This window comes from Amblyraja radiata, chromosome 39 (assembly GCF_010909765.2).
Source record: "Amblyraja radiata isolate CabotCenter1 chromosome 39, sAmbRad1.1.pri, whole genome shotgun sequence".
Taxonomy (NCBI): Eukaryota; Metazoa; Chordata; class Chondrichthyes; order Rajiformes; family Rajidae; genus Amblyraja; species Amblyraja radiata.
The window spans coordinates 12,784,485-12,812,236 of NC_045994.1; the positions used below are offsets into that span (position 1 = coordinate 12,784,485).

Genomic DNA, 27,752 nt, shown 5'->3' on the forward strand with positions numbered 1-27,752 from the left:
CTGTCAAAGGAGGCTTTAGATTTCTTTCTATTTGAACCAAGGGCATTTGCATCAGTGAAGTCCATGAATCATCTCCTCCTGTTGTCACTCGTCTCTGCACTCAACTGCTGGGAATTTGCCATCTTAACTAATTTGAGACTTGTTTTACTCTGATATGGGGCCATTAGTCACTTGGAAGAAACCCCTATTGTTTCTACTTGGATGTGTTTTGTCGAAGAAATTCAAGGTTTCAAGGCCAGTTTATTGTCACGTACCAATTAAGGTACAGTGAAATTCGAATTACCATACAGCCATACTAATGAAAAGCAACAAGACACACAACTACAGAAAAGCTAACAAACATCCACCACAGCAGATTCCACACGTTCCTCACTGTGATGGAAGGCAATAAGGTCCAATTTCCTTCCTCTTTATTCTCCCACGGTCAGGGTAGTCCAACCATCTGCAGTCAGGGTGATCGAAGCTCCTGCAGCCGGTGGTCGAAACTCCTGCGGCTTGAAGTCCCCGATGTCGGTGTCTAACCAAAGACTGCGGGCTCCGCGATGTTAAGTCTGTGGAATTTCTCACAGAGAGTTGTGAATCTGTGGAATTCTCTGCCTCAGACAGCGGTGGAGGCCGGTTCTCTGGATGCTTTCAAGAGAGAGCTAGATAGGGCTCTTAAAAATAGCGGAGTCAGGGGATATGGGGAGAAGGCAGGAGCGGGGTACTGATTGGGGATGATCAGACATGATCACATTGAATGGCGGTGCTGGCTCGAAGGGCCGAATGGCCTACTCCTGCACCTATTGTCTATTGTTAAAGCCCCGCCCACGGTTGGAGCCCCAAAGACGACCCCCGACAGCTATCGCGAACTCCGTGATGGTAAGTCCGCAGGCTCCCACGATAGAATTCCCAGTCAATCTCCAGAAAAGGCCGGCAACTCCACGATGTTAGGCCGCAGTGCGGACGGAGATACTATATGGAAAAAAAAAAATGCTTTCACTTAGACAGGCTACTTCCATCCCTGTAACATTGTCCATTATGTCCTACTTCAGTTCATCCGCTGCTGAAACCATTAACCATGCCTTTGTTTATTTTCCAGTGGTCTGCTTTATTTTCAGTTTAGATACAGCGCGGAAACAGGGCCTTCGGCCCACCGAGTCCGCTCTGACCAGCGACTCCTGCGCACTAAAACTATCCTACACACATACGGGACAATTTACAATTTTACCGAAGCCAGTTAACCTACAAACCTGTATGTATAGACTAAAGAAGGGTCCCAGCCCAGCCATCCTTTTTCTCCAGAGATGCTGCCTGACCCACTGAGTTACTCCAGCACTTTGTGTCTATTTTCGGTATGTACCAGCATCTGCAGTTCCTTTATAAACATCAACTTGGCTCCATGGGTTCAGTGATGATCAATATACAGAACTAAATGAGAGTTAAGACAAAGTAGTTTCGGGTGGCTTCAAGTTTACGAAGGGTAAAAGCAAGAGGCTAGTGGGGAGTGTGTTGGGACGGTCAAATCCATGGACAATGCAGACATGCACAAGGATTTCAGCAAATGAGCAGAGACAGGGTTGGATGTTTTGGAGGTAAAAATGCATTGTGAATAATATATCCCAAATCAATAAACCACACTATATTTCAGGAGCTTATGGATAATACACTATTTTTATTGACTGGCTTATGAAGTGACCATTCAAACAAAATCTATAACTTCTCCTTGAGTATTGACAATCTTAAGCATTGGTGTTGCACTCAGCCATTTTGTCCATCGAGGAATCCTACCACACAGATTAATTTAACAGAGGATAGAGCCTGACTGAAATACTAAACCCAGCGGCTAGCCTTCTGTGAATTTTGATCAAAGACTGTAATCAACACCAGAACATCAGTGCATAATCCAAGCTAAGGTTCGGAATGCTATGCTGTTGAAGACACGGTATGATACTAACTGAACTGGCGAGAAAAAGGTTTTCCCACACACAAATACTGTACATTCTTGCGAAAGTTGGAGCAAAAAGATTTCTAGACTTTTAGGTTAAGTGCTCAAAGCAGAAACTATTTGCCTGGAAAGGACAATGATCAGAGTTAAAAGCATTTAACATACCCCATGTGAGATAGGCCACTTCAGTACAAACTCTCGCAGGGTTACGAGCGTCCCATTAACAAGCACACTCGGAAGGGTATTTGGGATACCGATGGGGTGGATTTTCTGCTGCTGAGGAGTGGGAATAGGGTGTTTGCATGTGCCTTCTCTCCCCATCACTCCACCCCGCCCCACCGCCGACGAGGTGCGATAATCGGGGCCTGGGACGAGCCAAGCAGAACTGGGAGCGCTGAGCAGACTCACTAGCTCACTCACTGAAGAGGGCTGGCGGCCACTCTTCTTATGTCTGCTCGCTCTCCTGTCACATCTGTTATCTGTGATCCTCTCCCATGCACTGTTTGGATTTATTTCACCCTGATTTTGCACCCTGTCATAACCTGAGGACTTCCTGAATTTGAAATTGTAAGCTAATTGGGCAGTTTCTTTGTTATTACTGCATTAATTGACAGCTTGGTTTTATGCACATTTTTTGCATATAACCTGCTGCATTTTTTTCTGGGGAAACTATCTTTCTTTTATCAGAAGTTGCAGTTTTACTCAAAGGTTTTGCTTTTCCATTCATTAAAACAGTTTCTGAACACGCTATTTGCAGGAAGGTACTACAGATGCTGGTTTACACCGAAGATGGACACAAAATGCTGGAGTAACTCAGCGGGTCAGGCAGTATCTCTTGAGAAAAGGAATAGGTGATGTTGCGGGTTGATATCCTTCTTCAAACCTAGGAACAGGAATTACGAAGAACATGAAGTACAAAGTACATGAAGAAAGAAATTAAATTGTTTGCTGTTCAATCAAATGCTTTCCAACAGCCCAATCTGCTTCTAAAACTCCTTAAAATATAGCACCCACCACCTTGTAATGTCACTCCGAAACTGCTAATGCCGTCTCAAATAATTTTCTTCCTCCTCTCCATCAGTCTACTACTTTAATTCGCCATCAATTCCTACAGTCCTTTAATTCTCCATCTGCAGCTTAGCCATTTACTGTGTTAACTGCGTTATATACAATATTATTATTTTTTAAAAGGACCACAGACCTTCCTTTGGCGAACCTTCAGAAAGACAAAAAAGACAGGCTTATATTTATATGTTTAATGGCAAAAAAAGTTATGATATTAATTTTACATTAATCAGAATACATAATACAAAGTGCTACTTAGATAAATGTCAGATGTTGATAATCACTTTGGCTCAGTTAAATTCAACGGATTCATTTTTGAAAACCTGCCCCCAATTCAAAAATAAAAATCAAAGAAAACTTCTTGTTACTTATTTCATTAAAAAGATTGACATGTTGGCTACTGCAGTCTTAACGCGATAATGTGCAATATGCAGGTATACTTTTTATCAACAATTAAATAGCTGTACTTTTCAGAGGATTGGGCCAGACAAATATTTGTTATGTTAAGGATCAACGTGTGGTCATTTCTACTTTATTTATTGATTGGGAGATATAGGGAATTAATTCAACCTTGTAAAGCTAGGTTCCTTCCAATACATCAAAGTGCAATTTTAAATGAGGACTGTCCCTCCCTGGCAACTCCTCCCAATGAAAATATATGCCAGCAACATTTTCAATGCGTGCAGTCAACTCACCCATACAAATTTCAGCCCCAATTTTGATATATGTAGATAAACAATTTATGGTGTAGTGCACAAAAGGAATATTTTTATTGCACATTGAAATATCTGCAGGAGAGAAAGACAAACTGTTTCAGACAGGACCCCTCCCCAGTGCTCTGGTGAACCCCCCAAGCATAAAACTCACCACCCTTTACTTTGTGAATTGTGTTTTGTGATCAATTGTGACATTACTTCATTCATCATTTTAAATCTCTGCAAATGAAAGATTGTTTAAATAGATCCTGAGCTTCTGTTTTGATATTAAAAACTGCATTCAAATAACTTTTGAGAGAATTTAACATTTGTAATGTTGTCATGAAATAAAAGAGCAATTTTCTAGTATATCACCATGTCCTCCAAATGAAAGGATTTTTTTTTAAATCCCAAAAGTTGGAATGGAAGGAAAACAGAATACATTTTAAAACTGCATGATACAACTTTGACAGATAGCGTTATGACAAGGATACTGTTTCCCTGCAAAGCAAGCAATGTTCATTTCCAACCAATATATTCTTAAAACAAGGATTCCTCTTCAAGGTATAATTCACCAAAACGTGGCATACACCAGTGTTGTACTGGTATTTGTACAATCTCAAGAGAATTTAAGGAAATTCACTTTAATTTTAAATTTTACTTGTGTTTCAAAAACTTTACAAAAATCTATTTCCAAACGTCCTGGTTAATATCCTCTAAATTCTTTGCTTAGAAAGTCATGTTAGTTGAAAGAGCTTTGATGAGAGAAGGGTATTATATGTAGGGGTAATCATGCTGTAGAATGAAACATCAGACAACCTCAGTCAATGACCAGAATTAGTTAGAATGCAACACCGAGCAGAACTAACCTCTTTACCGCTGTTACAACCTCAACGCGTTTCCCCGATACAGTGATGTTCCTCTATTTCTCAAACCTGCCAGCAGGTGGCAATTCTAAGCTGCACTGCGAATCAGCGATGGCTTGAGGACAATTTGGTGCAACAAGTGTCGACACTTCGGGAACTGGGCTGAGATTGCCTTAACTTACATAGGACACAATTCTTATAGCCAAGAAAAAAATTACCTTCTATTCCCAACAGAATTAGCTAAATTAAATCCATGTTCCACACATGACAAGCCCACATCTAAAATTTCACTCTAAACATTAGCCAAACAGAAGCTGAAAACTAGTGCATAAGGTCAAAACAAACAATTGCGAAAAACTTTGAAAGGTTATAGGACAGTTACTTTAATCATATTAGTTCCCAGAACTATATACTTCATTTTTAAGTACTGGGGGGGGAGGCTAAAACAACCATGATATGGCAGGTTAATGCAATAAAATGCAACAGACCATTGAAAATCAGAATTTATAGCCCAAGATACACACGATTGACCTCAGAAAAATTGCAAACTTTCTGCTTTCTACCTGTCATGATAGTTCAGAATTTGGCTCCTTCATTTATAGGTGCAATCACTATTCTGGGCTGACTTACTAAACCTTAGCTGGGCTGTTACAGTTGGTCTCAGCGTTTGCTGGCAATAAGATCTAAAGGGAGAGAATCGGCTCGTATGTCTTTCCCATATGAGCCCTGCTAGGAAACATCAAGTAGGATTAGGATGAAATTCAGCAAGGTTCAATAAAGTGTACTTGAGTTTGAGAGATGCTATCAATAGTCAGAGATAAAAATTATTTTTGAATAAAAATTGCGATAAGCCCGAGAATTCAGCAAAGCATTAGAAACCAAAAAACGCTGCTTTGATCAGTAGAGTCAAAGCCAAATTGCGTGGCTGCTCCCCTAGTTAGCATCAAGCATGTAATAGCAGAGAACGTGAAGAAAGCAGTGATTTATGGCAAGGTGAGAGAATACGCATATTCTCGAAGAATATAATGACAATTGTTACAATCAAATGGCAAATCTACATAGAATAATTCCAACAGTAACACAATATGTTGGTTTGTTAGTTCAGGTATTGAGCTGTTGCCAGAAAGATTGTACATCCTAAACATGAGACTACAGTTTAAGGTTCAGTGCTACTGTGCTTGTACTGTACTGTACTTGTGCTCTGCATAAGTTTTGCTAATTCATAATCTATTCTAAACGGCTGCACTATAAGATGTATTGAACAGATCTCGATGGTGTTTGCTGGTGAACCTACTTCACGCTGATGCAAACTAGTAAAGCATATTAGGGCTGCTGTCATATGGTATACGGCTTGATTCACAAGTTAAAGTTGAGTGCAAGAGAGGGAAGTCCAGTTAGTGCTCAAGCAAGCATTTTCTACGAAGTAACAAAGGAAATATGTAATGAGATGGGATGTCTTGTGCTTGTGATGGTTATTTGTCTTCTTCCAATTCAAATGTACTGATGGAACAGCCACACAATTTCACAGGTCATGTTTAAATCTGAATCAGGCTCAGAAGGTGCTGGATGAGGAGGTTGTCAGTCTTTTCCCAATGTAGATCCTAAAACAGAAGGGTTCAGGTTAGGAAACTACGTTTCTCCCTACCAAATTCTCACTCGCACAAAGAAATGCCATTTTAAAATTTAACTTGCTAGGTTAAATTATAAATGGAAGCATAACTTTTCATCTCCACACAAGCGTCGTTTGTAATTAAGACTTAGGCCAATCTTAACATGGACAGAGCTGTTCTTTCTTTAGTTCATGCAGCCATTAACTTTGGCATTTAACAATTTAGCACAGCACCCAAGCCCTTGAACAATACTTATTCAGCAATAAATTCAGATTTCCTCCATACACTTAATCTCGCACCTGAATATCTGCTTTTCATACAATTGAAATATGTACATCCGTCATTTTAAAGAAGGACTTGCCAAAGTCAGAAGCCTGAAGATTCTCTGGTATACAAATGTTTTATTCTTTAAGAAATAAAAATTCCAAACAGTTAAAGTAAATATGGACAGAGATATGGACATAAACGATGTGTCAAAGATGTGAAGGTGCCCCACTGAAACTCGGTAATATTTCAATGGGATGAGAAGAGGTGATAAATCTGTAACTGCAATCAATCACAACTCCAGGCAGACTGTCCAAAGAGAGACGGTTAAGACCAGTTTGAATGCTCAGCATAAATCTCGTTACAGGAATGATGCAATTGCACTGGAGAATGTGCAGAGAATGTTTGCAAGGATGTAGCTAAGAATGTAAGCTTTTCTATTAGATAAACTGTGGTTGCTTTTTTTGAGCAACGAAGGCCGAGAAGAGATATAATCAAAAGTAGTAAGCACATTACGAGGGTCATAGAATGATCTTTCTATCCTTTTGCAAAGGAAAATAATCAGGACTCATAGATTTGAGGTAATTGGTAAAATCATTTGAAGGAATGCTAGGAAAATAATTCCCCCCACCCCGTAGGTGGAAATCTCTGGAAACACAAAGGTGGAAACACAAAGATTGGAGCAGCACTTCATACTGAAAACAGCTATAAAGCAGAAATGTTCTCTAAGTTTAATTCAGACTGAATAGAACATGCACACAAACAGCAGCACCAATAAACAAGTGTTGTGGAAAATAATGAAATTATTTTTTAAATGGGGCAGAATGGTAGTATGAAGCAGCAGATAACAGCAACACTGAAAAAATGCAACTGGTGGGCTGCAGGGTTTTATTATTCAGTAAATCAAAGCAAGAAGCAATTTTTATATTTATATTTTAGTAATTTATTGTGTTATTTATCAACTATTTTTCAAGGAGGCTTCACTACAAATGTAAGAGTCTTTAGTTGAGTCGAAGTATTATCTGATACAAATTCTAAAATCACCAAGTTTATCAATGTGTTGCAACCTGGGATCATTTGAAGAAGAAATAGTTAGTATTACAGATCAACTTACTCTTCAATAAGGTGCTGATTCTTTTTCTTCAATAAAGGTATTTTTTTAAATTAATACCACTGTTAACACTTACCCTAGACCCAGAGCCAGAATATGTGACAGAAGTAGGGAGGGAAAGAGGATCTTCAGAAATTCAGCAGAAAATACTCCTCCTTTCTTCATTGCCGCAGTCTTTCTCATGCTGAGTGTGACCGAACGCTTAGGATGTTTGAAATGAAATTCCCTGGAGGAGAGAGGGGAAATATTACGAATTTCATCCAAGAATAATTTGCATTACGCATGATCTCAGATCTCTCAAACCAATACAACCAATTTCTATGATAACCAGATTTCTCTTATAGAACCCGAGGACTTATTTCAGGTCAGTAGGTAGCTACTCTGAAATTTCAGTACAGTTTGCAGCAATTGTAGCAAATGGGGAAAACAAATAAAAAGCAACTCTTGGGATGATAGAGGAAATTATAAATGCTAGAAATGGCTGAAAAAATATTAGATTGATCTTCTTCCTGGTGTGTAAAGCTTTGTAATACTGCAACTTGGTTTTCTTTATTACTTGAAGCAGGTGGTGAGTGCACAGAGTATACTTTTTTTCTCCAGGAAGTTTAACACAGGCCGTTATGGATTGAAAAATAAGTTTCAGGCTTGTTATCAAAGTTACTTTTATTTCAGATGAACAGGTCAACATTTTTCTCCATTGTATGGGTATGTTAAGTATGTAACATTCAAATGTTACTTCATTACAAAATACTAGCAACAATCTTTGATGCATACATGGACTCGCTGGCCGAGATTTTGGTTGGGGAATGAGTAGACCCTATTCTATGCATTGCTGGTATTTACAGATGCACCTTTATCTTTTACCATGCCATTAAGGGAGCTGGAATTAATTAAGTAGCATATTTATGCACTGATTACATTCTCGCTTTTAGTTTTTACAAACAAATATGGATTTGTAAGATGTTGTCAAATAGGGAGAAATGCACTTTCTAATTGTAGAGCATGATAACATCCAAACTTGTATGAATTTTAGCAATGTACTGTTCTTTTCTCAAAATGCAATCAATGCACAGAATATTTGGGCAGATTAAAGTAATTCTGGAAGCACTTAGGTTTTGTTAAGCACATTTCAATAATGGTGCTGCTGAAATGGGAAGTACTGCATCTGAGGATTTGTAGGATTAGATGCACATTCAGCAGCTGGTTCAGCAATGGTTGGATCCCTCCAGGTTTTCTTCTAAATTTAAAATCTATCGGACATCAACACAAACAGCAAGTGAAGTGGGATTCAGACTTCTGCTAGTATTTTGATATAGAGTGGTATTTGGACATTACATACATAACATACCCACATACGAGGACTGATTGTCTCATTTTCACAGCAGTTTAATAAAGATTCTGAAATTTATTTTGTTGCCTAATGCAGGGAAGGAGATGAGAGAGCAGATCAGAAAGCATTCTGACCATGTATTAGTGTTGATGAACTGGGGCAGGCATTGCCAGAAAAATATAAATCCCTTCCAGTGTGAACAGGGGCAGCTCCCTAGACTAAGGGGATGAAAAAACAGCGTTTTTGTGAAATTACAGTCACAATCAACGGTTTATCTTCCAATAATCATCAAATTTTTCATTATGCTACAGATATTATACATGACTAGCAGACCTTTAGTTATAAATGTGAAATTTATACCTCCATGGCACCAACGCAAGATACAACTGTACAGGGCATTCACTTCTCAACTAATATTCTCAACTCACTTTGGAGGAATGTTTTCAGGTCGACTTGACCAGTCGGAGATCCATTCAGCACTTCTCTTCATCATAATCTCCTCCTCTTGTTCTCGTTCCAAACTGTCATCTTCAGACTAAACAGAAAACCCAGAAATTAACAGAAAGTCCATAAAATGCTAAACTACTGTTTGCAAGTTCAAGATTTCCTGATATGTGCAAGCATTGGTGATTATTCTGAACTTGTGTCTTATGCAGGAAGATGCTGGTTGACTTGCATACCATTTCTCTAAAAAAATTCAAGCCATTATATTTTACTGTCTGAAGAACTGTTTACTGTTTTGAGACCCATTTGCCCCTCTATGACAATCGCTCTGACTCCATGACTTGACAGTAACCTTTAAATATCAGCCTCTGGTATTAGATGATAAGCAGCTACAGAGGGACACCGCACCCTCAGAGGAGACAGTGTCATCAGCAGGAGAATTAAACAACTGCAGAGTTTGAATTAATGTTCATTCTCTTCTATAAATTGGTACACAAGATCATTCTTCGTTTTGCCATTGTGGCTGAAACTGTGATCAGTTTCTTCCAAATGGTTCAGTTTCCTCCTACATCACAAATAAGTGTGGACGAGGCTTCTGTAACTTACTCTTCCATATAGATGTTGTAGGAGTATTTGGGAGGAGAGAATGTGTTACGGGGAAATAAATTGGGGGAATAGACCAGAGATGAATTCTCCAAGAGCTGACATAGACTTGATGGACCAAATAGCTGCGTATGTTGTCAGAAATTGAGGAAGTTTTGCTGTTGTCTTGTACAACAATTCACTTCAAATACATGAAAAGAAACATTGTTGCCTTGTATCAAAATCTCAACTGTCGCAATGTGGAAACAGGCCCTTGGACCCACTGAGTCCGTGGCGACCAGCGATCCCCCGCACAATAACAATATCCTACACACAATAGGGACAATTTACCAAGTCAATTGACCTACAAACCTCTACGTCTTTGGAATGTGGGAGGAAACTGGAGATCTCAGAGTAAACCCATGCAGGTCACGGGGAGAACATACAAGCTCCGTACAGACAGCACCCTTATTCAGGATCAAATCCGGGTCTCTGGCGATGTAATAGGCCTTTCTCACGGGGCGACTTGACGCAAGAGTTAACCAGAGTTTAACATCGTGGGAACCTCGTGCGATAACAGTACGGCATTCGTGGACCACCGTGGCGCTAACGGCAGGTAATCGTGTAACTTGGTGACTCGGGAGAAAATTCAAGCAAGTTTGAATTTCTCCAAGAGTGACTTGTACACTTGCGGTTGAGCATTGCAACTTTATATGAACGTAGTGGCCAGTGCGATATCCGTGCGATATCCGTAATAACTCTTGCGGTTACCGTGGGAACTCCTGCGAACGGTGAACCCGGAAGCTGGACAGAGGGGACAGAAGGTGAGTAAAAATTGTCTTCTGTGGGATTGAATTTAAAAAATAAAGATTTGCATCCGCATAAGGACATCAACTTATTCATGAGTTATGTTAATGAGATTCAAGAAAATAACTATAATCTTTAAAAGGGACTTTGCTGAAAGGTCCCGCCTTTTTATGGTCCGTGAGAAATTTTTCACATGTACTTCTTTGAGAGATACAGCTCGGAGTCCTCGCCGACTAGCGATCGATGCCTTTCCGAAGCAGGGTCCGGAACGCTACCAATCAATGTTCTCCAGAGACCCGTGTAAAGGAGTGAACTGCACATGCTGGTTTAAACCGAAGACAGACACAAAAAGCTGGAGTAACTCAGCGAGTCAAGCAGCATCTCTGGAGAAAAATAGGTGATGTTTCGGGACGAGACACATCTTCAGACTCAATTCCGATTAGGATGTCTGAAGAAGGGTTCCGATTCGAATCGCCACCTATTCTTTTTCTCCAGAGATGCTGCCTGACCCGCTGACTTACTCCAGCTTTTTATGTTTTTCTTCCCAGATCTGACTTACCTGCTGAGTTACACCAACATTTTGTGTCCTTTTGTGCGTATTAACCAGCATCTGCAGTTCCTTTAGACATTACCTAACTTCAGATTTTAGAGATATAGCGCGGAAACAGGCCCTTCGGCCCACCGAGTCCGCGCCGACCACCTATTCTTATCCGGCTTCAGAACGGTTCTTCCTTCCATTCGTTTGGGCACTGACCCGACCTACCAACCTACCTCAATGCGGACATTGGACTTTTCCCCCTGGAACTGTCCTGAAAACATATATTCTGAACTCTGGTATTTTCCTCTTCGCTCTACCTGGTGTTCTTGTGCATGTGTCGGAAGGAACAGCAGATGCCGGTTTAAAGAGAATGCTGGAGTAACTCGACGGTTCAAAATGCTGGAGTAACTCAACGGGACATGCAGCATCTCTAAAGAGAAGGAACGGGTGACGTTTCGGGTCGAGGCCCTTCTTCAGACTGTACGTGGCTTGGTTATATTCATGTATAGCATTATACTGATATGATTGTATAGCACGCAAACAAAAGTTTATTCCCTGCATAGAATCATACAGCGTAGAAACAGGCCCTTCGACCCAACTTGCCCACACCGACCAATATGTCCCATCTACACTAGTCCCACTTGCCCGCGTTTGGCCCATAACCATCTAAACCTATCCTATCCATGCTTCAGTCTAATGCGTCTTAAACATTGCGACAGTACCTGCCTCAACTACCTTAACGGATAGCTCATTCCATACACCCACCACCCTTTGCGTAAAATAGTTACCCCTTAGGCTCTCATTAAATCATTCCCCCCGAACCTAAACCTGTATCTGCTGGTTCTCGATATGAGACAATAATAACAAACCAAAGCGAGTTAGGACATCAACGGGGAGATCCTGGATAAACCCAAGGTAGACACAAAATGGAGGAACTCAGCGCAACAGGCAGCATCTCTGAGGAGAAGGAATGGGTGACATTTCGGGTCGAGACCCTTCTGATATGCTGCCTGTCCCGCTGAGCTACATGTTGTGTCTATCTTCGTTTTAATCCAGCATCTGCAGTTCCTTCCTGGCTGAACCCGATTGAAAGATGAGAGGCTGGGCGATAGAGCACTGGGTGTGACAAGGATCAGGCTTCAGTAAGCAAAGTAAAGAGAGGTGGCAACGTTATGGAAATGAAGCGGGTAATCCGAGTGATGGCGAGACGGTATCCTCTAATGTGTCGGAAACAACTGTAGATGTTGGTTTGCGCCGATGATAGACACAGTAATACTGGAGACAGACATAAAATACTGGACGGGCAGCATCTGGATAAAAGGAATGGGTGACGTTTCGGGGACGAGACTCTGAAGAAGGGTCTCGAACCGAAACGTCACACATTCCTTCTCTCCAGAGATGCTGCCCGTCCCGCTGTGTTACTCCAGCATTTCGTGTCTATCTTCCGTATGCTCTGTGATGGTCATCTCGGAGTCAAGTGGCAACTCTGGTCTGTAGACACGAGGAACTGCAGATGCAGGAATCACGAGCAAAACACAGAGCGTTGGACGAGCCTGACCCTTTGAGTTTCCTCCATCACTTTGTGTTGAAGTCAGGTCTGGACATTGCTTGGCTCAGTCTCAGGCGCCGGCTAACTAGGAAGGTCGAGTCAAAGTCCAGCACTAACACTCAAGAAATAACGTTTGCGGCCTGATGTTCCCAATATTTAATTGAAATCATTAATAAAGTAAATAAATAGATACCGGTCTAATCAGTATCTACGGGATTGGACAGGCTAGATGCAGGAAGAATGTTCCCGATGTTGGGGGAGTCCAGAACCAGGGTCCCAGTTTTACAGTCTACCGTGGGAACTCTTTAACTCAGCGGGCAGGCAGCAGTTGATTGTTGCTCCCTTCAGTTTCCCAGGGGGTCGGGACGGGACTGGAGTTGGGAGGGAAAGGTGGGGGAGTCGAGGGAGAGGAGGGGGAGACAGATGGGGGTGTCTTCATTTACTGGCGGCGGGTGTCTGTCACTGAAACAGGCAGGTGAGATTTCACATCCACCTTGTGTGTGCCTCTCTCTCTCTCTCCCTCCCTCCCTCTTACACAGGCTGAGAGACTCTGCCTCTGTGAGTGTACGTCTCTTTCTCCCCCTCTCCCACACACAGTAAGACCGAGGTACTGTGCTCAGTCCATCTGTGTCTCCCACATACACAGTAAAACATGTCTCCAAATGAGCCAATTCAACCAAGGGAGGATATTTATAGTGTGTGAAAAAAAAAAGTGGCATCATTTGTGCCACGTGATGATTTAACAACACTTTTTACAGTTCACAATGTTCATTCAAGATTTAACGGGAAAGCTCGGTAGACGGACAAGTCACTCGCACAAATAACAGAAATGCCGAGTACCGTGGGAACTCTTTATCTACCCCCCGTTATATTGTGTGATATCGTGCTAGACCACGACCACTTCACTCTGGTTACATCTTGCGTCAAGTCGCCCCGTGAGAAAGGCCTTTAATGCAGCAACTCTACGTCTGCGCCACTGTGTCTCCCGCATCTAAAACATTACCATATATAATCTAACGCATACCAAGTCCTGCACACCCACAACTGTGATGCTTTATGGCTCGCATTTATTTTAGTTGTTTATCTTTTTTTAAATATTTTACCTTGTATGTATCGTTAGCTTTTAGAAATGTTTGAATGGTGCACTGACTGGCTGACATTTTACAATTTCGTTGTACATGGTTCATGTTACAATGACAATAAAGAAACTACTACTCACTGGGCTCTAGGCCACTTTTAAAGCCTGCATTTTTTGGTGGTTTTGCTTCTCAATATCTCTGCAACCTCCGCTCATTCTACAACTGTGCTCTCCAATTCCGACCTCTTGCACAGGCATAACCTCTTCCATATCCCTGATGCATTTGCTCCACAACCAGTAAGTTTTTTTTCAGCTTCCTTGTCCTTCTTATTCAGTGTGCTCTTTCCTAAAACATTTCAACCACTCTTCAAAACATATCTGACTATTTGAGCACCTATCTCAATGTTGCTATGTGGATTGGTGCTAACATTTGTCTAAAGATAGTTTAAAGTAACCTAGGACATTTTCGGACATATTTTATGACATTTTAGCACAAATCATTGTTGACAATGCAGTTAACCCTAGACCAGATCAAATTACCTGAGAACTGTTGTCTCTGCTACCTTGCGGCTCTACTTCGAAAACTGCTTGAGTCATCTGAGGTGTTTGGGGTCGAGATTGACTGGAAAATTGAACAGAAACAATTAACTCAAATGATAATAAAAGACGACATGCAAAAAGGTTTGTTTAAAATGCCCAAAATGTGCCCACAGATGGGAAACCAAATGTAACAAATTGATGCATATCCCCAACGTAACAAAAGGGATATGTATCCCATAGGATAGGAGCAGCATAGGAAGAAACATTTCAGCCCACTAGGCCTGTACTAATACAATGCCAATTTAAATGGCATACCTGCCTGCACAAGGTCTAAATCACCGCCATTCCCTGGCTGGTTATGTGTCTAAATAGCTCAAACATAGCTATTGCATATTAGACCAGTTACAAAAGAAAATTCCTAGACTTTATACAATTTCAAACTGTAGCTTCTCTAACTGAAAGCATAGTATCTTCAGTCTGCTGACCATTTTTGTAGAATCAGTATTACAGATAAAGAAATCCATCCCATGATATAAGTGATACACTAAGATAATGAAAAATACTGTTCCAAAACTCCAGAGTAACAACATTAGTTTATTTTCTCATCACAGTTGAAACTAATAGGGTAAAGGCTAAGAAACCAATAAAGAGTTATGAGTGCACATGTTGACATTTGGATTTCAGAGAAGTGCTAAGTGATCTTGAACTATAAAAAGACAGCAATGCACAACAACAGAACTGGATGTTTATTGAATACTTGAGTGGGATATTGATGGTAATAGGTCAGCTGCATTCAGATTAGCATGAACGTACATGCCCGCTCTGCACAAAATGTCATTTGGCATAAGGTAATACCTGTGTCAGCATGCATAATTGAGGCAAATTGGTGACATATCCAACACAACATGACCAGTGAAAAAGTCTTGGATTTGTTTAATCAAACTAATCTTGCATAAAAATAACAAAAAGGCCTGCCGAGGATGGATTTCACACTAAAGAAAGTTTCTTTAGTGAAAGGAGTAAGACGAAACCTCAAACAATTTTTACGCAAAACCGCATAACAGCCAAAAGGTCACGTATAGCAAATTTCAGTGATGTTCCTGAACTAGTGTGAATAATAACTCCATAAAATCATCACCAGTTTGCAATTTTTTGTGCAGTAGCGAGAAAAAAAATCTTAACCAATAGTATGATCAACATTGGTCGGGATTTTTTCATTAAAAGGTAACATAATGTACACTTCTAAGACAAGTATTTGGTTTAAAAAAAACATTAGAATTATCCTTTACAACTCAATTTTATACCGAACATGGTTTATAAAAATAAATGAAATGGATTTATTCCCACGCCGCTGAGAAGATTCTCCTGACGCCGGAGTACAATCACCCGGCGAGAACGGCCTGGAACATCGAGCCTCCGTAGCGGCGACTGTGAAGGCCTCAATAGGCCCGACTATGGGTGGACATGGGATGGGACTGGACTTTGTGCCTTCCCTCATAATGGGAACCATTGTGGGGGGAAGTTTTTTTATGTTAAAGTTCTTTATTATTGTTATGTTTGTATTCTTTTTTATGTGCTGCACTGGCAACAAGAATTTCACTACACCTAGGTGTATGTGACTAATAAACAAACCTTTGAACCTTTGAACTTGAAAGAAGGAGGCTGATGGGAGTGACATGATAGAGCTTAATAAAATCATGAGGATAATCAAAACATTTTTTCACAGGTTAGAGGAGCCTGGAAACTTAAGAGGTTAGGTTTTTCCCGCAGAGGGTAGCAGATATGTGGAATATGCTGCCCGAGGAAGTAGTGGATGCAGGGACAATTACAATGTGTTAAAGACAATTGGACAGGTACTCGCATTGGAAACCTGCACAGGTCTAACTCAAATATGAATAGTGCAGATCAGCATCAGTCAACCTGGATGAGGTAGGCTGAGTTGCCCATATCTGTGCTGTGAACTCTATGACCTTCAACTCGTTACAATCAAAATATATTAAACAATGTTTTTTTTCTATATTACCATCCAACTCAGGAGACATACGCTACCATAGAAGATGGTGGTATCAAAGATGTGAACCACCCAAAGCATTTGGTTGGTAGAGACGTGTGATATTGTGGTGGTGGTAGTGAGCAGTTTCTGAGCACAAAGAAAATGAGGTCATTCCTTGTTGAGTCAATAGCTAAAAGTGTATAGTTTAATCCATCCCAAAATAAATAACTGAAGGGCATGAAATTAGAAGGGTGTGGAACGTAGAACCACAAAGATATTTACTGCTATCTTCCAAATGATCAATAGGCAATGTAGTAAATCCATGCAAGTTATTTTTGTCCAAAACCCAAAGAAAACAACAGGATTAACAAATGGTGCCTCAATTAAAAGATTTGCAAGTATAAAATAGTAACATTAAACGAGAACTTACCAGTTTGAAGTTTGATCTGTATTTTATGAGGAGTTACGATGAGGGATTACGTGAAGAACCCCGCCACGACGCATGCATGTCATTCTTCAAAGCAGCGGTGTGAAATCACAGATAACTGTAATGACTAAACATAGTAAGATTAGAGAAGAGATACCAGTTAAGTATATGATCAAGGGTGGGAGCGGAGGGCACGTAATCCCTCATCGTAACTCCTCATAAAATACAGATCAAACTTCAAACTGGTAAGTTCTCGTTTAATCTTACTATTTTACTTCGGAGTCACGTGAGTGACTACGTGAAGATTTTAAAGCTCTGTGATTTCATGCCGTGGAAACGAGTCCATGCATCACGTCTGCCTTGATGACTGTAGGAGGAATTGTGTTAACATAATTTGGACACGAATTCGACATTGAAATCATAAAATTTATTAACACAAATTTATAACCCATTTTTATGGGTTTAAATTAATTTACAGAACTTAAAATTGTTTCTGCAAACGTTCCAGGTTTCATTACTGGTTTATTGTAAAATAATTGGAATGTTTTTTCCCCCCCAGACCATCCTGCTGCCTTGAGGATTTGGTCCATTGGGACATCCAACTGTATCGCTGCCGATGTAGCTGCAGCCCTGGTGGAATGAGATTTAAAATATTAATATCCACCCCAGCCTGTGTTAGCACCTGTTTCAGCCATCTTGAGATGATCTGGACCGTCACTCTTTTGTGTGGTTGCTAGTGGCTGACCAAAAAGTGCCTTCTCATTGCCTCTTAGGATTTTCGTTTTCTCCATGTATAACGACAGATGTCTTACTATACACAGACGGTCATCTGTTGGGTATGACCTAAATTGTATATTGAGGCCTGCTGATCCCTGTCTGTTCTGCTTACTAACTCATAGATATGAAACGTAATATTTTCTGTTGAGGAAGTCATGTTCTCCAGTCTTAGTTTATGCAGTGACTGTACCCTTTGTGCCGTGACCAATGCCATTAGCATGACTGTTTTTAATGTCAGTCTGTGTAGGGACAGAGCTGTTGCTGGAGACCAATTCCTGAGCATCTTCAGGATAATAATTACATCCCATATTTGGGAGTACCTGGTTCTTGGGGGATTAGTATTAAAATTCCCCTCATAAGTTTTGTTACCAGTGGGTGAGTCCCAACAGAGTAACGCTCTGTCCCCTGCCATAGGTAAGTCAATAGGGCACTTCTGGCGCAGTTGATGGCACTGTAACTGAGCCCCTCATCATAGTGGAGGCCTGCCAGATATTCCAGAACAGACGGGATGTTCATGTCTCTGTAGGTGATGTTGCTTTTATTGCAGTGCATCGCCCACTTCCTGATATAGACCAGATACTGTTTTTTGGTTGACTGTCTTTGGGCCGCCGAGATCATGTTCACTGTTCGGTCCGTCAGTCCCAGTTGTAGTAGAGGTGTTTTTATAACTCTACAAATTAATAAGTTCAAATGTTTATGGCATGGGTGGCTATCCCTTGTTACGGGATGTAGCAATAAATCTGGTCTATGTGGGATGGTGATACATGGTTCTAATACCATGTTTAATACCACTGGGAACCATGGTTGAGTAGGCCAATCGGGTACTACCAATACCAGACACAGAGTCTTGGTGTATTTTCCTTAATACCCGATTGATGAGGCAGAAAGGAGGGAATGCGTAAATAAACAATTTCCCCCGCCCCCCCCAATGCAGCGAAAATGCATCTGTCGCCGCTGCTCCAGGGTCTGGTTCCCATGAAACATAATTTGATAACTGGTGGTTAAGTCTGGATGCGAATAGATCGATATCTGGTGTTCCATATTTTGCTGTAATATCAGCAAATACTTTTTTATTCAACATCCATTCGGTGTTTTTATTAAATTTGTGTGACCTGGTGTCTGCCACTAAATTTAGTCTTCCTGGTAGGTAAGTGGCTGATATCCAAATATCTCTCTGGATACACCATTGCCAAATTGTATTAGCCAGATTGTCACATGATGTCGATTTGTTTCCACCCATGTGGTTAATGTATGCTACCACGGTGGTATTGTCTATCTGTAGTTTAACATGCTGGTGATATGACCCAGTACAATATGACTTTAGGCCATGTAATGCACCCAACATTTCCAGGTAGTTTATGCCCAGTGTGAGTAATAATGATGCCTCCTGAGCAGTCCATCTACCTCCACAGCTGGTGATGGTATTGGTGGCTCCCCACCCAAGTGCACTGGCATCAGTTTGTAGTACCATGGAAGGGTTACTGACAATGATTGGATTGGAACAAAGCCATATGTTATCTATCCACCATTTTAGTTCCATTTTAGCTTGATTGGTAGTTTCATAGGTCTGTCAAAGTGACCTGCATTAATTTAGAGTGCTTGTATTTTTGCTCTCTGTAAGTTTAGGTAATGTAAAGGTCCAAATTGTGTGGCTGGAAAGGCAGCCACCATTTTGCCAATTACTTTTGCTACCAATCTGATGGATGGTTTGCTGATGTCAATGAGGTTATTGCAAGCCTCTATTAAATCTCTAGCCTTTCCCTTAGGCAGAGTCACCGACATGTGAACTGAGTCAATGGTGAAACCCCAAATAGTCCATAGTAGTGGAAGGCGTTAGTTTAGATTTAACTGGATGGATAATAAATCCCAGTTTTTCAAATAACTGTTTTGTGGCTGTTACAGTTTGTTTGGCCAATTCCAAAGTTTTGCCCACAATGAGTATGTCATCTAAATATGCCATGACCATGTGTTTACGTTTCTGTAGAGACGCTAGGGCTGGTTTCAAAATTTTTGTGAACAGCCTGGGGCTGATGATAATCCATTTGGCAGTGCTTTATACTGCCAGAGTTGTCCCATCCAGTTGAATTTTAAGTAACATCTGTGGTCACCTCGTATAGGCACTGAATAGTAAGCATCTTTTAAATCGATGCTGGCCATGAAGTAACCTTTGGAAATTAATTGTTTAGCAGTAACAAAGGTATCCATTTTGTCAGATCTATGATGATGCGACAATCACCATCTTTTTTGTTTTTGATAAATATATTGGACACGAATTCTAATGGTTCGTGTTGAGTTTTCTCAATTACACCTTTTATGTAAAGCCGCTCCAGTTCAGCTTGCGCTTTTGATTTTTCTTTATCAGAAGGCACGAACATTCGGTTCAGTATATGTTGAACTGGAGGGCTGTACTTGTGTATAAACTCTATTGTATATCCCTGGATACTGCTTAAGATGTAAGTATCGGTTGTTAACATGCTCCATGCCTTCAGAAAAGAGCGTAATCACCACCCAACCTCCATGCTCCCTGTATTTTGTTTATGAACCAGACCCACCTACCTCCATAATTACCAGTGGCAGGTTTACTTCTTTTTGTAGGTTCTTCGCTGCTGTTGTTGCGCTGGTGTCTGGATTTTCGGTTTGGTTGGCGTTGGAGGTCCCCGCATCTTCCAAGAAGGCCGGCCAGGGCCATGGCATAAAAAAGACTCATGTTTTGAGTACCGGGCCTTCGAGCTTTCACCAGTTCTACCGCAGAGTAAATTTCTTACCTGCAGGTCGCGGTTTCAAACTTACCGCTGCGGGGGAACGCTTCCCCCCGCCTGACGTTTCGCAAGCGTGAAGCGATATGACACGCATGCGTCGTGGCGGGGTTCTTCACGTAGTCACTCACGTGACTCCGAAGTAAAATCTACAGCAGCATGGCAACACATAGGATGAGGAGAGTTTAGTGGCGCCAGTGTCCAGAGCGCTACAGTAGCTGTAGTAGCAGCAGCGGGCGGGAGAGCGAGAGAGGAGAGATTCTAGAGGCCCATGGCTTCAGGGGATGGTGGGGCTGAGGGTGGTGGGTGGCAGACTGTAGGTAAGGAAAAGGGGGGCTCTAAGAGAGAGGCATCGAGCGAAAGACCCGAAATGTCAGGAGACGAAGGAAGTAAAGTTAGGAGAACTAGAATTATTGAAGAATTCGTCGTGCTGTTTAAAGTTAAAGGAACAAATCAAGGAGATGCAGGATTTAGAGCAGTGAATCCATTAAAAATTACCACCGCTTTGGAGAGCCAGATAGGCAGGGATTTTCAGGCCAAGATTCTGTATAATGGGATGTTAAGAGTTTGTTGCAAAGACAGAAAACAGTTTAATGATGCTAGGGGTGTGGGGAAATTGGTGGCCAAGGTGGAGAGTTTGGTCCCTAGAGGAAGACAGCAGGGAATAAAGGGAGTGGTGTATGGGATGTATGATGGCTTGTCTGAGAAGGAGATCTTAGAAAACGTTAAGGGGGCCCAGGTAACTGATGTTGTGAGATTTAAGAGTAGGAATGGAGTCAGGGACCCGCTTACGTTCAAAGATGGAATACTGCCACAGAGAATGTTTCTTGGGAGTATGGCGTATCAAGTGAGGGAGTACATTAAACCACCGTTGTGCTGCTATAACTGTCAGAGGTTTGGACATGTTGCTGGGTCTTGTCGGGGTAAAAGAAAGTGCGCAAAGTGCGGTGGAGATCATGCAATACAAAATTGCAAGGCAGAGGCTCCTATGTGCCCTAACTGTGATGGGGATCATGCAGCAGGGTTTCATGGTTGTGAGCGCTTTGTTCAGGCGAAGCGAGTGCAGGAAGTGAAGGATCAGAACAACGTGTCATATGCAGAGGCAGCTCAAAGGGTGGCTAGAGAACGTGGAGATGTGAGCGCTGGGACTAGAGTGGTGCTAGGAAGCCAGATCACTGTGCCAAACTTGCCGTCGGCTTTTCCATCTGACATGTTGATTTTTAATAGGGAGTCATTTCTGTCTTTTGTTTCTGATGTGCTGGTAGGAGCTAAGAAAGCAGCTAACCGGTCAGATATCATCAGGTTAGTGATGGGGGCAGCTGAAAGGTTCCTCAGTGTAAAGCAGTTGCCAGAAAAGTTGCATCAATACATGACGGAGAGTCAGTGTATGGAGAGGTCACAGTTGTCGAGAGCTAGCAGTATGGAGTATGTCAGTGAGGTGGATGATAATGATCCTCATTAACACCATAATGTTTTATATACTTCAATGGAACGCCCGGAGTCTGATTGGAAATGGTCAAGAGTTAAAGAGATTTGTTGATGAATTTAAAGAAGCACCAAAATTAATATGTATCCAAGGGACATGGTTAAAGCCCTGTCTAGATTTTGTAATCCCAGGTTATGAATGTGTGCGATTAGATAGGTCTGATAGATCAGGTGGGGGTTGTGCAACTTTTGTTAAGACTGGGTTGCAGTATAGGAAAGTTGACATTAATTCTAATCTTGAGGTTTTGGCTGTGGAGGTTTGGAGCAGCCAGAATTCTATCACTGTGATAAATTATTATAACCCCTGTCAACCCTTGATATTGTCAGATTTTGATGAGATAATGGAGAAGGTAAGGTGTCCTGTTATATGGATTGGAGACTTTAATGCGCATAATCCTTTATGGGGTAGTGATCACAGGGATAAAAATGGTGTTATTGTTGAAGAATTTCTAGACAAGTATGTTGGTATTGTTAAATGATGGAAGGCCGTCTAGGTATAATATTGTGAGAAACACCTGCAGCCACATAGATTTATCAATTGCTTCATCAAATTTAGCAAGAATTGGTGAATGGGATGTAATGGATAGATATACACTGGGTAGTGATCATTATCCAATTTTATGTAGGTTTGGTAGGGATTTGAGGAGAGAAGTGGAAAAGAAAGTCCCTAGATATAACTTTTTTCAGGCCAAATGGGATAAATTCCAAGAGAAGGCTCAAAGTTTAGTTGGAGAGGTTAATAGTGAGGGTTCTGTAGATAGTTGGAATACTTCCATTAGTCTCATGATTCATGAGGCAGCTTGTTGTACTATTCCTGTGAAGCAGGAACCTAGGTCCCATATGTCTGTTCCTTGGTGGAATAAAGAATGTGATGAAGCTGTAAGGAATAGGAATATAGCCTATCGAAAATTAAGAAAGTATCCAATTTTGGTCAATGCAATGGAGTACAAGCGGCTAAGGGCAGTAGCAAGACGAGTTGTAAAGGATGCAAACAGGAATAGTTGGAGGAAGTTTTGTGGTACGCTAGGCCCGGAAACTCCAGTAAGGCATTTGTGGTCAGCTGTGCGTAGAATGTCAGGAGTATATAAAAGAAGTTTGTTACCAGTGTTGCAGAAGGGTGAGGTGATAGCAGTCTCCAATAAGGAAAAAGCAGACATGTGTGTTGACAGTTTTCAAGCAGTGCATAGATCAGAGAGCATGGGAGTGGAGAGGTGTAGAAAGAGAACCGAGCTGATGGCAGTTAATCAGTGGAAGCTGGAGAGGAGTTTAGTAAATGATAATACCTTTAATCTGTTTTTTTACCATAAAAGAGTTGAAGGATGCAATTATGTCTGGGGCAAATACCACCCCGGGGAGTGATAGGTTGTCGTATGAGTTATTTAAACATCTGGATGATACTGTACTTGATGAAATCTTAGCTTTGTTTAATACTGTGTGGGCAGAGGGTTATTTACCAAAGGAATGGAAACATGCAGTCGTGGTCCCTATTTTAAAACCAGGCAAAGAGGCATCTGACCCTAGTTCATATCGCCCTATAGCGCTCACAGCAGTGCTCTGTAAAATTATGGAGAGGATGGTAACCAACAGACTAGTTTATTTTTTAGAAACCAGAGGACTATTTGTTGATGTACAGAATGGCTTTAGGAATGGAAGGTCTACAATGGAGTCTGTATCAGTTTTGGATCAGGATATTAAAAGGGCATTTAGAAGCAAGGAAACAGTAGTGAGTGTATTCCTTGATATTGAGCAGGTATATGATTCTTTGTGGAAGGAGGGATTAATGATTAAAATTTTTGACTTGGGAGTCAGGGGACGAATGTTCAACTGGATTAAGGATTTTTTATTGAATAGAACAATACAAGTAATGGTTGGTAGTGTCAGCTCAGAGACTGTAGAAATAGAGAATGGAACCCCGCAGGGAAGTGTTATCAGTCCAGTTTTATTTAATATCATGATAAACGACATATTTTGTAAATTAGAGAGAGGATTTGGTCTGTCTTTGTTTGCAGATGACGGGGCCATCTGGAAAAGAGGTCGTAATGTAGAGTTTGTTTTAAAACAGATTCAAAGAGTGTTAGTGTCTGTAGAGGAATGGGGGAACACATGAGGCTTTAAAATCTCTGCCTCTAAGACTAAATATATGGTATTTGGTTTTAAAAGAAAGTTACCTAAGTTAGGGCTGTATATGTATGGGTCTCTATTGGAGAAGGTAAAGGTTTTTAAGTTTTTGGGTGTTTGGTTTGAAGAGCGTATGACTTGGGCTGTGTATGTAGGTAAAATTGTGTTGAAGTGTGAAAAAGTTCTGAATGTTATGAGAAGTCTGGTTAGGTGTGAGTGGGGGGCCAACAGGGAGACAAAGCTGCTAATTTATCAGGCCATGATCAGATTTTCTCTTGACTATGGGTGTTTTGTGTATGGGTCTGCGTCTAAAACTGTTCTGGCTAGGCTAGATGTGTTGCAGGCAAAGGCTTTGAGGCTTTGCTGTGGAGCCTTCAGGACTTCCCCAGTCCCTGCCCTGATTGTTGAAATGGGAGAAATGCCCTTATGGTTAAGGCGCATTAAGCTAGGGTTACATTACTGGGCTAAATTTTGTGGGTGTAATGATACCTTCCCAGCAAGGTGTTTGTTGCAAGAGGTTGATGATGGTAACAAGAGGTTGATGATGGTAACAAATATAACACATTTTTTGTCATTATAAATCAGTGGGCTAGGAAGCTGGGTTTGGAACAAGGGGGTATTATAGAGCATACAATAAGGCTACCTGTGCCCTATTGGGTTCTTCCTGAACTGTTTATTGAGCTTGCTTTTCTTCAGGAAAAAGTTAAGCGCGAGGTGAAGAATAGTGGAATATCTTAATTCAATCAGTGAGAGCACTTTGATTGTTTTTACAGATGGATCTAAAGATCCAGTTAGTGGGAGAGCTGGGTTTGGAGTGTATGTGGAGCAGCTTGGGTTGAAGATTGGCCGGCGCATTTCTGATGGAAGCTCTGTTCTCACGACTGAATTAATGGCAATTCAATGGGCTCTAAGGTGGATTGAGGAAGCCAGTTTTAGAGAAGTCATTATCTGTTCTGATTCTGCAGCTGCTCTTGAAACTTTAAGAGTAGGGAAATCTAAAGCTCGTCCTGACATTCTAAATGAAATCTTGAGTGTGTTTTCTAGAATTGGGTTTGCGTGTAACATCACTTTTTGCTGGGTTCCCGGGCATGCTGGGGTGAGGGGGAATGAACAGGTGGACCTCATAGCAAAGGAGAGTTTAAGAAGATATCCATGTATCATTGGGGAGAGTGGAACTGAGAGAAATAATTAAAGAGGGCTTAACAAAAGAATGGCAGAGAGGATGGGAAATGGAAGTCAGGGGTAGACACTACTTTTCTATACAATCTGAAGTTAGGAAAATATGTTTCTGTACATCTCTGTCCCGTAGGGACTCAGTTAAACTGTGTAGATTGAGGTTGGGACACTGTGGGTTAAATTACTATTTGTGCATTGTAGGGAAACATGTTTCTGGCTTGTGTGAATGTGGGAGTAATGAGACAGTTAAGCATGTTTTCCTAGAATGTAAAAAGTATAGGGTAGAAAGAAAAGTATTGTTTGTTAGACTGACAGTACTTGGAGTTGAGGCTTTTTCTGTTTTATCTCTGTTTGGACACAGTAGAAACATCAACTGATATCCAGGTCTGTTCTTCAATTCCTGCAAGTTACAGGACTGTATGTAAGAATTTAGTTCAAACCTTGACCTGTGGAGGGCAGTAATACGCTTAGCAGCATCTACACTGCCGGAATCCTACAAGAAGAAGAAGTTGAAGAACACATAGGATGTAATTCTGAGTTAAACACAGTGGGAGTGGCGGCGCCTGACAGCAGCGGCTCGACTACAGTCGTCTGTCTTTTTTTATTTTTGTCTTGTTAAATGTATGTCTTGAGTTAGTTTTTATTATTTTTTTTAGTTTGCATATGTGGGGCGGTGGTGGGGGGGCTGTGGGGGAAACCGTTTAAATCTCTTCCCTGTGCGGAGACCCGACTATTCCCTGTCGGGTCTCGGATGTCGTTGGGCCTAACATCGTGGAGCCGGCGGCGACCTCCGGCCGGGACTAACCTGGCGGCTCCAGTTGCAGAGCCTGCGGAACTGACATCGCGGAGCTGGCCAACTTCGGAGCGGGAAGAGCTGTGGTGGCGTGCGGCTGCGACCCGACTTTGGAGTTCGGAGGCACCGGCCGCAGACCCGGTGGACGGGAACATCGGGAGCTCCAAGTCCCTGGTGGGAGACCGCTTTTCCGAGCTCCGCAACGGCGACTTCTCCCGCTGGAATTGCGGGTTTAAGGACATGGAGCCGGGGCCTAACATCGCCCGGCGTGGCTTAAACGGCCTCAGGACTTACCATCGCCCGCCGGGGGCTTTAACATCGGAGCCCCAGTTCGCCTCGACACTGCAGTTGGACTGTTGGACCACAGGAGAAGGAACAAAGGGAAGAGATAAAGACTTTGTCTTCCATCACAGTAAGGAGATGTTGGAGACTCACTGTGATGGATGTTTATGTAAACTGTGGTCTTGGATTGTTTTGTAATGTAAAAAACTGTAGAAATGATATTTCGTTCAAACCTAGGTTTGAATGACAATAAATGCATTCTATTCTATTCTATAGTCCTAAAAAGTATTATTTTTGTGAAGTTGTCCTTTAGGAACTTAGGGCTTTTGTTTTGCATTAATATTGGGTTTTTTTTTAATTTATTGAACTGTTTTCTTTATTGTACTATCACCGAGTACTATGTTTACAGACCTGTTATGCTGCTACAAGAATTTTATTGTTCCGTTTTAGTTACATGACAATTTCAAACTCCTGACTCATGGTAGAGTGCAGTTTCTGTAAACGTTATATTGATTTGCAATTCTTTACCTGTCAGAGTGGGAGCTTCCCCGCGAACTACTCTGACCAGATTCATGCTGAGCATCCAGAAGTATTTTTTCCATGTCTTCATCATGGATGGAGGACGATGAGGGCACATGCTCCAACCCTCCATTTCGTCCGGAGCCACTGTCATTCCCATTCCCATTGTTCTTTATCTGCAACTCCACCCAAGAACCTAAAGCAATTAAAGAAAACAAGGATAAACCTAAAATGCACTTCTTTTGTCTGCTTTCTTCTTTGTTGAAGCTTAAATGCTATATTTATTCTGTTATTATCCAGTAGATGCATTTTATCTGCAAACATTAGGCAGCAATTTTCATTGGGCTATTTAGCAATGAGTAAGGGCATCTTTCTGTACACCTCATCCTTTGCAAATTTAATCATTTCCAACACATGTATTGAGTGTAATACCTTTCCATTCCCAAGACTTCTTCCAACTCCCCACAGAACATAGCCTTTGTTATGTTGTACAAGTAATAAACATTGATCTATACATTCCTGCTAATAATTAAATCTCTTGCATTTGTGCATAGTTTCCTTTTCCAGCTGTCAGGCAAGAATATTTAATAGGAATGTGCAAATTCCTTTGTGACAGCACAGTAAACACTTCAGTCACTCACTGAATTTAAACCTGGAGGGAATGACAAGAGCCTTACGGATGTAGCCAAATGTCAGCTTCCTATTTAGCATCTGTACTCCCATAATCCAATCTCTGATCTTGCTCAGGTTTTAGGGATGACAAGCATGTTGCTTCTTCAAGATAAATCCCAATGACGTTTGTCTAAATAGCACCAACAAAATAAGCTACATGTCCCAGGTTCCTTCTCAGATCAGTTATCAAATTAAAGCTGTTACCAAAGCACATAAGGAAATGTTGGGGAGATTACAAGAAACTCAGTGAAAAGTAGATTTATTTTAAAGACAATGTTAATAAAGTAAAGATGTGGCGAGGTTTAGGAAGGGAATTCTCAAAACGCAGGCTGTTGGCGAGAAGGTACA

At 41.3% G+C, this 27,752-nt stretch overlaps 1 protein-coding gene across 1 annotated transcript in view; it reads right to left on the reverse strand.

Annotated features, from left to right (window-relative positions):
* Positions 1-3,168: 3,168 nt before the first annotated feature.
* bnip3l (BCL2 interacting protein 3 like) overlaps positions 3,169-27,752 on the reverse strand; it is a 31,045-nt gene continuing 6,461 nt past the window's right edge. The window contains exons 2-6 of the mRNA XM_033013770.1: positions 26,742-26,928; positions 14,407-14,488; positions 9,297-9,403; positions 7,615-7,764; positions 3,169-6,154 (exon numbers count right to left, since the gene is read on the reverse strand). Of these exons, the coding sequence (XP_032869661.1) occupies positions 6,106-6,154; positions 7,615-7,764; positions 9,297-9,403; positions 14,407-14,488; positions 26,742-26,928 (575 nt within the window). The 3' untranslated portion in view covers positions 3,169-6,105. The remainder of the gene's footprint in view (positions 6,155-7,614; positions 7,765-9,296; positions 9,404-14,406; positions 14,489-26,741; positions 26,929-27,752) is intronic.